Below are 15,658 nucleotides of genomic sequence, written 5' to 3'. Positions count from 1 at the left end.
AGATAAAATGTTGATGGAAGATGGCATTATTTTCAAAGGTCCTAGAGTTGTTGTTCCAGCTTCCTTATAACAAGAATATATCAAGATTTTGCATCGTGGTCACCCAGGTTCCACATCCACTAAGAGAAGAGCGAGATAATTAGTGTTTTGGCCTTCATTACTGAAAGACATTGATAAAGTACTTTCTTTTGTTCAGTATGTAATAGTACTAGACTGCATTTGCAAAGAGAACCATTTCAGCTAAGTCAAGTTCCTGAACTACCTTGGTCGACAGTAGCCACTGATATTTTCGAGTGGAACAGTCAACACTGCTTAGTATTGGTAGACTCTTATTTGAACTGGTTTGAGAGTGACTTACTACCGAACTTAACATCTACTGCTGTTATTACTAAGTTGAAACATCATTTTTCAGTCCATGGTCATCCACACAAAGTTATTTCTGGCAATGGTACTCAATTTACTAGTCAGTCATTTCAGAAATTTGCAAGATAATGGGACTTTGTACATGCTACTAGCATATCCACAGTCAAATGGTCTAGTTGAACGTGCAGTGCAAACTGTAAAGAGTGTAAAGCAATTACTTGAAAGGTGTGACAATACCAATGTCTTTTTGAATTTACTTAATCTCAGAAACATACCCTGTGATGATATTCTTGGCTCACCTGCTCAAAGACTTCTTTCAAGGCAAACCAGAATGACATTACCTATTAGTTCCAGTTTATTGAAGCCTATAGCCAAGAACAAAAGAACCATAAAGGCTCAAACTATTCAAGAATCTTTCCATCCAGAAGAAATCCAGTTATGATAAATCGAGCAGATTTCTTCATCCATTGAAAGAATGAGAAACAGTGAGACTACAAACAGTGAAAGGTTTTGACCAGATTGGTCAGGTTACTGGAATTTGTGCCAAGCCGAAATCCTACCTTGTAGAATCCGAGGGTATGGAATACAGGAGAAATCATAGACATCTACTTCCTGTTCCAGAATCATAATCACAACGTTGTTCTAGTGATACAGACTCTAGATCTTAGAGTGAACCAAATATTGTTTTCTATTCCCAAGTGTGTTCCTACCTCTGATTCCATTATTGAAGAACATTCCAGACCTGAACATTGTACAGAGACAGATGCAGTTTCTAAGCCCAATTTCCAATTCTACATCACACATTATGGACAAGTACCCAGGCCCAGTGTGAAATACACAGCAACTTGGACTTAACTGTGTATATATGTATTTATCCTGTACAGATACATGAAAAAAACTGTCTGTCATATCTGCATGCCAAATAGATTCATAACATTGCATGTTTTATTTTTCAGGAGGGAGGATGTAGATCAGAGTGCGTGTTCTGTGTACTGAACCTTTAAGAAGCATCTCAAAGACACAGCATACGTATATAAATGTCCAGCACATGCTATTACTAGTGCCATTTTGAGAGTGCAGCCAGAGAGTAAGCATGTGTGATCCCAGCAGTTAGTTTGTATATAAGTTACTTAAGTTAAAATAAGTTAAACTCTATACTGATGTGTTTGTATAAAATAAAGCTGCTTAAACAGAACCCGCGAAGACTCTTATATCGTGTCCAAAGTCGGAGAGCGACAACACCTTTATCTCACTATTTTAGTTCTCATCATTTATACTTCTCCTACTAACAAAAGTACCTCCCCATCTATTTGCTATTTTCCTTTACCTCCATTTTTCTACAAAACTGATCATGCTTTTTCAAATCATACTTGCCAGTGATGATTTAATAAACACTATCTCCTCTTCTTCTTCTTACAAACCATTTATTCTACTACATCCTGCATAATGCATATAACTAAATTAGTATTAACAATATAGCCATGATTTTCGCGCTCAAGCATTATCATTGCATATTTTTTTTTCTCTTCCAAGGTACAGGTTTTGTTCTGCCACTACTTATTTCATTAATAACTTGTAGCATTCAATTGATTGTACTCATGCCCTATGGACGCAACTTGTATATGACTATTGTAAACATTATTTCTTATGTATGTATGATGCTGTTTCATCTGTAGCTTTAAGGGTCTCTAAACTTGATTTATGCTGCACAGATGAGAGAAAAGAAAACATTTACTATTTACTTCATACCTCTGAGTTCAACAGCTGACAGAGAAGTTAATCTCCCAGGGGATGGTCATCTAGCCCATATTAGTATTGCCAAATCAGGAGGTTTGTTGGCATCTCCACTGAATTAGGTAGCAGACACTACCATGCTTAGTAGGGATAATGTTTAGCCTTTGAATATCACTGAGTTGATAAAATGATCTGAAAAGAAAATATTCAAAACAAGTCATTCATAGTAGAACAACCTGCATTTCTTTGGAAAACATCAAGGCACAAAGAGTAATGAAGGGTTTGTGAGTGTGGAAATTCCCCAGTACTATTCAAAAAAATGCAAATTTCTTTTTTTTGTAAATATTTTTATTCATTTCCAAAAACAAGAAAACATGAATGCAGGTTATTTATGACAGTGAAGTATTTACAAATTATTTAAAAGGGTAGGCTAAAACCTCTAAACAGATATCAAACATTAAAAAAATGCAAATTTCTGATGTGCAGAAGTCTATTTTAAGCAAAGGTTTTACTTTTATTACTGGTACAATGTGCGGATATCAGTGGAATTTTAACAGAATTAAAACTATTCATTAAAACGTGAAGTCTAAAGTTTCTTTGATAAAAGTTACCAGCATTAAATATTTATACTAATCTGAAATTATGTAGTACCTTCAACTACTTTAAATCCATCTTTGAATATCTTTGAAAAAAGTCATGAAGTTGATTTCCAGGACCTGTTAAGGTAACCTATTGTTAACAAGCAATATAATTTACATACACATGGTAAAAACAGTATATAATTTAAGGAATCCACCAGGATTGTGAAACTTAATAAAGGTAGAGAGGTTGTCATTACAGCAGTACAAAACACATTGGTGGCATGAATATGGTATTAGCTGATGACAACATTTATAAAAGTACTGCTTTGCATTACATTGTGCATGTATTTGGGAGAAATAAGGAATTTTTCAGATCAATTCGGTAGTAATAAGTGGAATGCCAATTTATTCAAATTTCTTATGGTGGAATTTCAACAAATATCTATTTAATTGGAATTTCAAAAATTCACAAAGATTGAGGTCTCTGCCATGTTTATTGTTGAAACACTGAAATATCTAAATCCGTTTGCCAGTCATTGGAAGTATTTTTAACTATTTTAAAGCAAGGTAATAAATGTAGATTTTTAAACAATACCCTGTTTGTCCCACTAAATATAGTGGGTTTATGTATGTAATCCACATTGTAGTTGTTTACCATATAAGATTATTTGGTTGTTAACAGTAAACTAAGACTGACTACATAGAAATGGCATGCTGTTTCTTAGTAATGATTCTTGAGAAAAATGTCTTTCTATTTGAATGTGATTACTATCATCAAAAATTAGTGTCAATGTAGGGGGAGTGGTAGACCTACATTATGTAAATATCTTTCTATCAGCATTGGAGGGACAAAAACTCTACAGTTCTAAATTTAAACCACATATTTATTTTTACCTTCGCTTTACAGATGATGTTTGTATTTTAAGAATTGGATGCGTAGGTGAACTTTATTAATTATGCTGGTTATTTCAATAGCACCATATTTTTTTAATGCTAAGTGTTTTTTCACAGAGTCTAAATTCTTAGCTGTGGCCAACAAGTGTCTTAAGTGTACAGTGTACAGAAAGTTTACTTAAAAATTCCTGTTTACATGCCCCAAGTTGCTATCCAATACATATTAAACAATGTATCAGTTCTGATGATGGGGATTTTGATAGTGAATTTGCATAATTAAAGAATCTGGTTTATGAAAGATGTTATAAATTACAAACAACAAACTATAACTACTGCATCTCATAAAGTGAGGGAGAAATACATGAAATATATACACCTATTTTAAATATATTTTTTTCTTTCTTAGATAAACAAGGGACACCTTAAGTAATCTAGACTGGACTTTAGCCATAGCATGGATCCAGCATGGTGGACATGGGTATCTTGAGGCAATGTAATAATTGCCTTATGTACACTGACAACTACTTAAATGTAAGTGCAGTTACACATTGACATTAGAGGCTAGACTCTGACATACAGACACAAAAAGCAACAAACAGGTTGTCAGTTACTCACACACATCACTCATTCCACCCACAGAGGACCACACACATGGACCCACATATGTGGAGGTGCACACATGTAGCTTACCCAAACCTCAAAGGCTTCTCAGGTGCAGTTATCAGAAACTTTGCATGCACACAAACAAGACAGTTCCCATCACAACACATAAAGCCACATCTCATAGTGTCTTACCTACCAAGCCCATAAGGCAAAACATTCCACAACCCAGTATTCTGGTCATACGAGACTCCATGACGAGACACACTGGTGTCTGTCTTACCAGGCTGGATAAGGAAAAGGTTATGGTTAGTTGCCTGTCAGGAGCCAGGATTCACCAGACCACACAACCATTCAGGTCACTTACCCCTAAGTGTCATTTTCACTCAGTCATAGTCCATGTTGGTGTGAATTTAATTTTTTAACATTTGTTAACCGGGAAAGTCTGACTTGGAGCATACCCAACTGTCAGTAGATGCCTGGGGAGAAACACTCCAAATACATGTCTTGGAAGGTGGGAGAAAACTGGAGCACCCAGAGGAAACCCACATGAATGCAGGGAGGACATGCAGACTCCACACAGAAGAGACCCTAGCTGAGAATCGAACTGGAGAACCTCTTGCTGTGAAGTGACACTACCGCTGCACCACTGTGCTGTCCATGACTGACTGAATGACCTGAGACATACCTCCTTGAACTATATAAAGGGACACATGATTGAGCTCTCACAATATGTGTCACATGTGTATGGCCCTAGCATTGAGCAGCATTATACTGTCTCCAAGGATGATGACACAATACCAGCAGAAAATTAGCAACTTTAACAATTAGCTTAGCTACTGGTGTCATTCAAAAGGGGTCCAATACTTGTCAGCCTGGGAGAACATGGTTGATAGGCCACACTGCTTTGAAAGGTATGGTTTCACCTATCACCTCTAGGCTTTCAGGTATTGGCCAAAACATTATCTCCCCCTATCATGTCTTTTTAGGCACTGCCAAACAGACAAACCTTCCATCATAACAAAAGCTACTCTGGACAAGTTAAAGGTGTTACTACTCAATGCTAGGAGCCTCAACAAGAGACTGCACTTCTTGGAAGCTTTTCTCACCCTGAAGAATGCCAACATCAGTGCAGTTACTGAAACATGGTTCAAAGTCATTGAAAGCACTCCAGCAGTGCATGGCTATAATGCTTTTCATACATTCCGCCTACCCACTGAACTTGAAAGAGCTAAAGGTGGAGGTGTATCTATCTACATAAAGGATAAGCACAGCTCAAGGTTGTTCAAACAATATGACATGCTTGCGCTACTCTATGTCCAACTAACCATGGGAAAAATCCATTACCATATTCTTGCTAGCTACAGATACCCCACTATGAACCAGGAAACCCATGCATCATACCTTAAATTACTAGAATCACTTACCATCCAGCCCAATACCATAACCATGGGTGATTTTAATTGCTCTATTTATTGGGAGGCATACACAACCACTAACATGCAGGCCCAAAGATTTCTTGACTTTGTAAATTCAAATGCCCTAGAACAGCTAGTCTGCACTCCTACTAGCAGAACAAATATCCTAGATCTGGTACTCATAAACATGGAAGAATGCTGCACCCCCCCCCCTAAGGGTTACATTCTCACTAGTAAGATCAGCTCACAAAGTGGTCTCCCTTGAAATAAAGGTAAAACTAGTCCCTCACCTAAACCCAAAAACCTTAAGAACTTCTCTAAGGTGGATTATCCCCATTAAGGGACAGCATAACAAGTGTCTAACCTCCCCCAAATCCAGAAAACACAGAAACCTATGCAGAGGCAAACACAAAAGTCCTGTACAACCATATAAACAATTGTATAAAACCAGCAGTACCAGACCGAATTAAACCCAGGTCAAACCGCAGAAACATGCCACCCTGATTGACCACTAGTATTAATAGGTTGTACAAGAAAAGAAAGAAGCTCCTGTCCAAAAGTAAGAGGGAATGTGCACAACAGAGAAATAAGTCCCTCATTAGTCTAAACAAGCAACTCAGGATACTAGTCACATTTCTGAAAGCAGACTTTGAGGTAAAAAATGTCTTCAAAAGCTGCTAAGGATAATGATAAGGCATTTTTTTTCATTTATGTCTGCAGTCTTGAGGGCAAAACACAACAATGTCCAGAATTAGTTGTTGATGGCATCACTTGTACTCATCCAGAAGATATAGCAAATCTGCTGGCAGACAGATTCAGCTAAAATTTTCACCTCCCTATTACCCCCCCCCCCCAGTTCTCTCCTAAAAATACCCTTCACCACTGCACTGCCAATTATTGGCAAAGAACAGGTTGCCACTGCGCTCTCTATAGCTAAAAATATGGCTTCAATTGGGCCTGACAATATACCAGGTTTCCTCTTAAACAGCTTAAATCAGGACTTATAAGGCCCATTAGGATCTCAAATTAATCACAGCCTCCAGACTGGCTTTGTCCTGCTAAAGTGGAGGACAGCCACTGTCACCCCTCTGCATAAAGGAGAACCATCTGCTGACCTGGGACACTGAATACCCATAAGTTTGACTAGTCTTATATATAAGTCCATGGAATGAATAATCATGAATGTGATTAATAAAGACATCGGTGACCTCCAAACACTGAACCCAAACCAATTCCATTTTATCAAGGACAGGACATGCCTACTGAATCTGGTGGATTTTTTTGAGAAAGTCAATAAGGCCATGGATGAGGGTAAAACAGTACATACCACCTACCTCTACTTTGCCAAGGCATTTGACACAATTCCCAATTCGAGTATTATAAATAAACTCACAAAAATTGCCATAAATCCCTTTGTCACCAGATGGCTAGCCAACTGGCTCACGGACAGGACACGTGGTTAAAGTAGGTGAATCCAGATTCAGCAAGAAGCCAGTTACTAATGGTGTGCCACAGGGCTCAATACTGGGACCACTCCTGCTCAGAATATACTTCTCTGAAGTCAAAATAAATGTGAAGGGCCTCTGGATGACAAGGTTTGTTGATGACTGCAAGCTGGGGGCAATCAATGAATGCCCTAATGATATAGATATCCTTCAGGAGGGTCTAGATCAGACAAATGATTGGTGCCTGAACCATGTCCTAAAACTTAATACAAAAAATGCATTATCATACCCTCTGGGAAATCAAATACTCCCACAAATTACAAATCAATAGCACATCCAAATTAGATTCCTCAACTAAGGTCAAGAATAAGGCATTCTTTAGTTACATCCGTAACCTAAAAGGAAAGGAACAGATTTGTGCCAAACTGGTAGATAATGGTATCACATATACTGAGCCTGTGGACATAACTAACCTGCTGGCTGACAGGTTCTGTGAAAACTTCACTCCTCTGTCCTCACCACATGTACTCCCTGACATAGCTACCACCTGTCCCCTACCTTGTATCTCTAAAGACAAAAACATAGCATCTATGGGACCTGATAACATCCCAGGCTGCCTCCTGCATGGGCTCCAACAAGAATTAGCAACACCATTGGGTACTCTTTTAAATCATAGTCTAAGCACCGGCTTTGTCCCAGCTGAATGGAAAATGGTCACCATTATTCCTTTGCACAAAGGTGATGTTTCTATGAACTATAGACCTATTAGCCTGACTAGCCTTATCTGCAAGGCCATGGAGCAAATAATCATGGACCTTATCAAAAAAGATATAGGTAATCTCCAAACATTTGACCCTACTCAGTTTGGATTTGTCAAAGGGAGATCATGTCTATTAAACCTGGTGGACTTCTTCAAGATATTCACCAAGGCTCTGGATGAGGGGAAATCTGTGCATACAGCCTACCTAGACTTAACCAAGGCTTTTTGACACTATCCCTCACTCAGGCATCATTGACAAACTGACCCAGCTAGGTATCAGCCCTTATATCTTAAGATGGGTAACTAATGGGCTCACTGATAGAATGCAGATAGTCAAAATAGGGAAATCCACTTCCAACAGCAGACCTGTAACCAATGGTGTTCCACAGAGATCAGTCCTGCGACCTCTACTGTTTGGAATATATTTCTCTGAAGTAAGAGCAAAAACTAAAGGTCTGTGGTTGACAAAGTTTTCTGATGACTGCAAACTGGGAGTGGTCATAGAATCTCCAAATTATGTCAGCATCCTACAAGAGGGTCGTACACAAACAAGTGATTGGTGCCAAAGTCATGGCCTTAAACTCAATGCAAAAAATGTATTCTCATCCCTTTCAGTAAGAGAGATGTTCCTGCTAACTACCACATTAAGAGCAACACCCTAAGTACACACTCAGTAGTGAGAAACCTGGGCACACAGGTTGACAGCAACCGTACCTTTGATCACCACGTCTCCACAGTGGTAAGCAGGGCAATCTAAAATCCTCATCTCATAAGTAAGGACATCGCCTCCAGAAAAAAAAGAAGTTATAACCTCCCTGTACTCTTCCCTCATCAGGCCAATAACTGAGTACAATGCTCCTTTTGGTATGTACCTTTCCAAGCACCTGCAGCAACTGGAGAAACCACAAAGGTTCCTCACAAGGAAAATGCAAGGTCTTCAGCATCTGTCCTATCTGAATCATCTGAAATCACTGTCACTTTATTCTGTTTCATACAGACTACTCAGAGGTGATCTTTGCCTTGTATATAAGGCAATCTCTGACCCTGCTTTATTGGAAATGCTGCATATCCGCAAGTCAAATGGTACATGGATTACTCACTCTAAAGACCTTAACCTAATATGTGATATTAATAGAACCTGCTGGAGGGCCAGATTTGTCTGCCAGAGGTTACCACACCTTTGAATCAGACTCCTACTTCTTGACAAACAGAGTACCTTATTGGCCCTCTTCAAACGCAGTCTGAACGATTGGATGGGTAACCATAAATTCACCCCAGGAATTCCACCTGTGTCCCTCTTGGACAACGGCATTAGGTGCTGATCATGGAAATAAGTGTAGAACTTGGCTAGGCTTGTAAGGGCCCTAGGACCATTAGCCTAGTAACTTCCTATGATCCCTTCAAGTGGACTCAGAGGTGAGAGATCTAGCTATACAGTTAGATAGTAGCCTGAACTTTGACTGCAATGTGTCCACAGTGGTGAGGAAATCCTTTTATGTGTCACAGCTTATAAGTAAATGCTTGGCATCCAGATCCAAGAAAATTATAGTCCCACTGTACTCAGACCTCATTATACCATTAATCAAGTACAGTGCACCATTTAGTATGTACTTCACTAGGCACTTACAACAGCTGGAGTGATCTCAGAGGTTCCTCACAAAGAAAATACAGGGTGTAAACAACATGAACTATGTAGTTAGACCAAAAGCCCTATCCTTTTACTCTGTCTCCTAATGATTTTTAAGGGGTGGCCTATGCGTTACCTACAAGGCACTCACAAATCAAGCCCTGCTGGAGCTGCTACACATCTGCAAATCAAACAGGATGAGGGTCACCCGATCTAGGAATCTAAACTTAGTGACTCAAACAAAACACACTGGAGAGGCAGATATGTGTCTCAGAGATTGTCCTTTTTTTGGAAAAGACTTCCTATTCACATTAAGCAGAGCCCTTCCCTGACCCCCTTCAAATGCAGTTCAGATCACTGAATGGGGAAATCACAAATTCACACCTGGGGCAGTGCCTATGTCTTTTATGGATAGGGGCTATCTGTAAGATACTCAATGCACAGGCACAAATCCATGCTATCCTCTTGTTCCTAGGGGCCGCATACTGGGTAAAATCAGATTATACTGGCTAGGCTTGCAACAGCCATTAAGCCATTAGCCTAGTAATCTCCTATTAACCTGTAAATTTATGAACATGGTGGATGCACCAAGTGCTGGAAACATAACTGATTACTGAACAGCCATGCATATTTATTTAAGTAACTAGGGGAAAGACCTATGTTTGTAAAGAAAAAATCATCTGATTTAAAATTAGTTTTGGAAAGTACAATACAAAACGGAAGCACCCCCCCCCCCCCACACACACACACAAATAAAAAAAAATAAAAAAAAAACAGGGACATAGTGTAGGTTTTGTCTTTACTGCAGATTTATCAGTGTGGGCCCTTATGTAGTTGTGTCAGGCGATATGAAAACCATTGGGGCTAGAAAATATATTGTGAAACATTTTATGTAGGCAAAATTAATGCAAAGGAAAAACTGCACATATCTAAACTTTGTTTTAACATAAAAAGCAGACTAATTATGCAATTTACAGACCCAGTGATGTGTTTAGCAATTAAAAAATATATTCTTGATCTTGTGGTATTGAACAGCAAAGGTAGTGATGCAGTCTTTGTTAGAAAGATGTGGATTTGAGTGACAGAAAAGATTAGATGCCACTTTTAAACATTTGCAGTATATGAAAGAGAAGGTATTTTGCTCAGTTTTTTACAGAGGTAGCTTCATTAATGCAACATGCTTATGCCTGCTTTTTTGAGGGGGTGAATGGATCACACGTCTGCTGACCATCTTGTTAAATGCAATGATTCTGCCTATTCTTATTGACCAAGTCCCAGTCGAAGTGCAGCCATTATCCAGGCACCCCTGAGGGATTTTATAATGTTTAGCCTGACCTCCCTGTACATATCCAGCAGGGTTGGTTGTGCTCACTTACTTCCACAAGTGACATAAGCCATCAGACATCTGTACCTCACTTGAATGGGTTACCTTTGTAGTTTTTCCACTCTTTACTGAGGCACAGATATAGAATGTACATTCCTGTTTGCATACCTCTCTCCTTCCACCTAGGAGAAGCATGGGGGTATAAGCTAGGGTGTTCTGTCTCCTCCCTCCTCAGGAGACTTTTCCATTTCCATGGAAGCTGCTCAAACTCAAGCCATCTGAGCTGTATTCAGTGCTATATTCCTGACCACAATGGGACAAATTTTGACTGCTGTCTGTGTTCACACATCTGGATAGCTTTTGGTTTGGTTCAGTCACAAAAACGTGTCTCTACTGAAATTGATATGTATTGTGGGTTATGATGTTAAAATATGGTTTAAAGTAAACTGACTTTTGTCAGCTTGCAGAGAACAAGCACTTGGAACTGTATAATGTTTGTGGATAAAATAAACAAGCCTTTATTTCTTACACAGACTACTTTGCATTGTTTTGATTGCCTTTACCATAAACAAACCAGCTTCAATTAAACTAATAAAGACTTGCTTGTTTTGCAACACACAATTATTTGCTTTTGTGAAGTAATTTTTGTTTGCAAACTACCAAAGCTGAATTTAGTATTATATAAACATGGAGAACAAGTGTCCAAGGTTATTAATTTTTTTTTTTTGGGGGGGGGAGAACAAGCTTAGAGAATTTAAAAGGACAAGGCTGTTACAGACCATAGAACTAAATGCAGTGATAATACTGTGGTTCTATTGGACTGCTACTCTCAAAGCAAAGACTAATAAGTGCATACAAAATGGAAGGAGTATGACAACCAATAACCAAGGAGACTTTGGGGATATTTTCAGAGATGTTCCTTGGTTGCAGATTACTGCAGTCTGTTAGATAACACAATTCAATGCAGAAAAAGAATGAGATTAATTGATGTGTGTGTGTGTGTGTGTGTGTGTGTGTGTGTGTGTGTGTGTGTGTGTGTGTGTGTGTGTGTGTGTGTGTGTGTGTGTGTGTGTGTGTTTGTGCTTGTGCGTGTGTGTATGCATTCAGCCATTTGGCAAGGATCAAGTTGAGCAGATTGTATGCACTCCAAATTAAATGACTCATTGTGCACACCAAACTGTTCAAAACTACTTGCTTATGTAAGCTGTGAACACAATGGAGGCAGGTACAAAGACACTGTCTTTTGCAAATCCTTCTCCACACACTCAGCTGAAAAGGTTATTTCATGTATGTTGAATGGTTTCATTATTGAAAATAATACTCAATGGTCAATGTGTCCGACTTCACACAGTTTCATTACACATGTCGAGACAGTCCTGATCAGTGTGGTTGTAAACTTTTAAAAGCAGTAACCACACAAATAACATCCATAAGGAGACATTACATAAAAAAAGCATATACAAAGTTCTGACATGTCTATGTACACAGTAATATCCCATGTACCATTGCATTAATTTATGCATGCTTTCATGCATATACAAAGTTCTGACATGTCTGTGTGCACATTAGCATCCCATGTACCATTGCATTCATTTATGCATGCTCTCATGCTTGACTCAGTGCTCATGTACCTGTGTACACATAGTATCTCATATACTAGTGCATTCATTTACGCATGCTTTCATGCTTATATTCCATTTTCACGTCTGTGTACACCTTAGTATCTTATGTATCATTGCATTCATTTATGCATGCTCTCACGCTTACATTCAGTACTCACGTCTTAGAATCTCATTTACCACTGCATTCCTTTATACAGGATCCCATGTTTTCATTCAGTACACATGTGCTTGTATACTCCTCAGTTTCTCATATACTATTGCATTCATTTATACATGCTCTCATGCTTACACTCAGTAGTCACAGGTCTGTGTATATCTTACTATGCCCTGCATCATTGCGTTCATTTATGCATGCTGTCTTGCTAATGCTCAGTACTCGTTTACATGTCTAGCTACTTCTTAGTATGTCTTGCATCAGTACTGTTCATTTATATATATTGTAATGCTTACGCTCAGTACTCTCTTGCTTACATATTTCTTAGTATCTCATGTAGCATTATTACTCATTTATGTATGCTTTCATGTTTATATTCAGTACTCAGTACTCACATACTGTAGTATGTTATGCATAGCACAAGTTTTTAGGCTGCCATACCAGCCACATCTGCATTGTGGTACAGATTTCTGAATCACAACTTGCTGTTCTAAATATGAAAATTAATGAAATGCCAAAGTGTGGTCTTATGCTAAGTCATGCATTTCAGGCTTTGATCCTTAAAATGTACCGTAGATTAAAATAGATGCTCAGAATGTGTTCTTAATAATATGGAAGGAAATGCTGTGCTTCACAACAGCCTGCACCTGTGAGTCCTTGTATATTGGAAGTATGGAAAAAACATGACATTTTGCTGACTGAAAACATGTTTCTTCTCTAGTGCAGCTAGTTGACTGATAACAGAGTCTTCATGTGATGATAATAAATAGAAATAATATTTTTCTGAAAATGGGTGATGTTGAGCAAAACAGTCAGTGTGCAATTTAAAGGAAACATATATAATTTTATAACAGAATGTGTCATGTTGAAATTGTGGCCCTACATTCTGCTTCATTAGAAAGAATGTTTTCTGTGCTTAATTAGCTTTCCATGTTTACTGCCATTGAAACTAGTCCATCACAAGTACATAATTATGATTTTAAATACATCATACTATGGAACAGTTTGTTTCTTTCTTAACATCTTGTAACACATGTGACCACAGCATTAATACAATTTTGTTTTCTTATTCCAGAGTCTGAAAACACTGCTGTTACAGTCTCCGCACTGCTGGCCAGTTTAAACAGCTGCTGCAATCCATGGATTTATATGTTCTTCAGTGGACACCTTCTACAAGATTTTATCCAGTGCTTCCCTTGTTGTCAAAACTGCAGCAGGCTTTACATGAAGAAGAATCAGACAGCAGCACAAGAAGGCAAACCTCTCTAACCAAGATGAACAGCCGAAGTCCCACATGCAGCATAGGAACCTGGAAGGAATCGCCCAAGTCTGCAAGATCGATTCCCGTTGAAAGCTGATGAAATGATTCCACTACAAAACAAGGATCAGACTATAGACCCCAAACTGAACTTCTGGGGATGAGAATTAATTAATTAAAGCTTGGCACATAAGTGAGGGGGAGATACCAAAACTGAGGGCTATGTGTACAAAATAGTAAATGCCACACATAAATCACCATGAAGATTATATGGTTTTTGCTCATTACATAATTGTTTTGCATGGTATATGCTATTGTCAGTCACACATAAGCTTGCACCATCTTTTACAACCTTCTGGCTTCCTTGAAAAAAAATGGTATTTGGCACTTTCTAGAAGGGGTTATGACATTATAGAAATAGTGGCCACTTCATATCCAAGAATTTCAAAATCCACAATAAACATTTGGAAGGAGCTGTTTCTATTTCTTAGTGGAAAGGTTTACAGAATGTTATCTATATATTCCTCATGCAAGTAGGCAAACAGGTGAGTTTTGTATTCTATATGTAGAAACAAGAACAGTGAAAGAATCATAAGATCTATTATGAATAGTAATATATATTTAATATAGATGACTTTAAACTCAAGTAATGATTATAACTGTTTGAGGATATTAATGTCTCAAGGTAAATAAAGTAGCAAAGAGTAGAAGCACAGATAGCTGATTTCTATGCCAAAGAAAGCTGCAATGGATCCACGATATAACAGTCTGAAACTCATGTTTCCTCCTTCTGTTCTTTTATCTGCATAAGTACTTTCTTTGCTGTGGTAACAGCAGATGTGCCATATGCATTCTGTAATGCAGAAATTGCACAGCAAATCACATGAAAGAACATGTTGCACTTGGGAAGAGCATATCTGTTGTTTTTTTTTTCTTATTTCTTTCATGTGAAATCCTCTACTGACTGTCCAGCCCTGACACACATAATATATATTTTGAGTAAAAACAGCTGCACGCTGTTAATACAGTTTCTGCCATCACCCTGCTGAACAAAACTGCAGGGATGTAGTTTAAATAAAGGAAAGGTATTTGTTTTTGTAATATTGGAAAGTGAAAATCTGCTCCACAGAACATTAGATTATTATTAACTCTGGTATGTATGTATAGTAAAAAGACTGCTAAATGTAATGTTTGCACTGTTAAACTTGTACATATTTTAATTCCAGGCAACCTTAACAAAATATTCTCTACTTGTCATGAACTGTACCAATAGTCTGCCATGGAACATATATTTTACCTGGTTAAGAATGCTTTCTCTAAATCTTGCAAATTGCTGCAACAATATTTAAAAGCTTCAGAAGTTTAGGTGTGCCTAAAATGAACTGCTGTGGATCAAAATGATTTTGTCACTGTGTTTCTCTGTTTTTAATTTTATCTTTGTCAGACTTAGCTGGCAGAGTAACTTGTCTAATTCTGTTATTTTATTTTATTTTTTTTCTTTCACATAACTGCAATACTTGAATATTAGATGTATTTACAAGTCAGGCTGCACTTCATAAAGAATAAAGTTTATATTACCTGACAACATAATAACATCCTACATCCTTGGCTCTACGCAGTCCTGTTTCATCTGAGGTTTAATAAACATTCGTAAGTTCATTGTTGTGCTCCAATAAGCCACATAAACTAGACATCTGTTTGTTAGGAACTTTCCAGTGTGCTGATGAGTGACATGACACAGATTTTACCATTCAGTTTGAATCATGGCTGTGGTATATTGTATATTTTCTAATTATGCATTTAGGAAAAGCTATGTCAGTAACATTCACTGGCTCATTCAAATGAGAGACAGGTACAAACAGTAGACATGCTAGTATA

The 15,658-nt window shown here is 38.0% G+C and overlaps 1 protein-coding gene across 1 annotated transcript in view; it reads left to right on the top strand.

Moving 5' to 3' along the window:
- Window positions 1-15,361, top strand: part of AVPR1A (arginine vasopressin receptor 1A) — a 447,811-nt gene extending 432,450 nt beyond the window's left edge. The window contains 2 exon segments of the mRNA XM_044088291.1: window positions 13,598-13,729; window positions 13,732-15,361. Coding sequence (XP_043944226.1) covers window positions 13,598-13,729; window positions 13,732-13,880 — 281 coding nt within the window. The 3' untranslated portion in view covers window positions 13,881-15,361.
- The last annotated feature ends 297 nt before the right edge of the window (window positions 15,362-15,658 follow it).

This window comes from Protopterus annectens, chromosome 11.part0, assembly GCF_019279795.1.
Source record: "Protopterus annectens isolate FY-2018-M chromosome 11.part0, PAN1.0, whole genome shotgun sequence".
In the NCBI taxonomy this organism is placed as follows: domain Eukaryota; kingdom Metazoa; phylum Chordata; order Ceratodontiformes; family Protopteridae; genus Protopterus; species Protopterus annectens.
The sequence above is the reverse complement of the archived record's forward strand: the minus strand, read 5'-3'. Positions and strand labels throughout refer to the sequence as shown.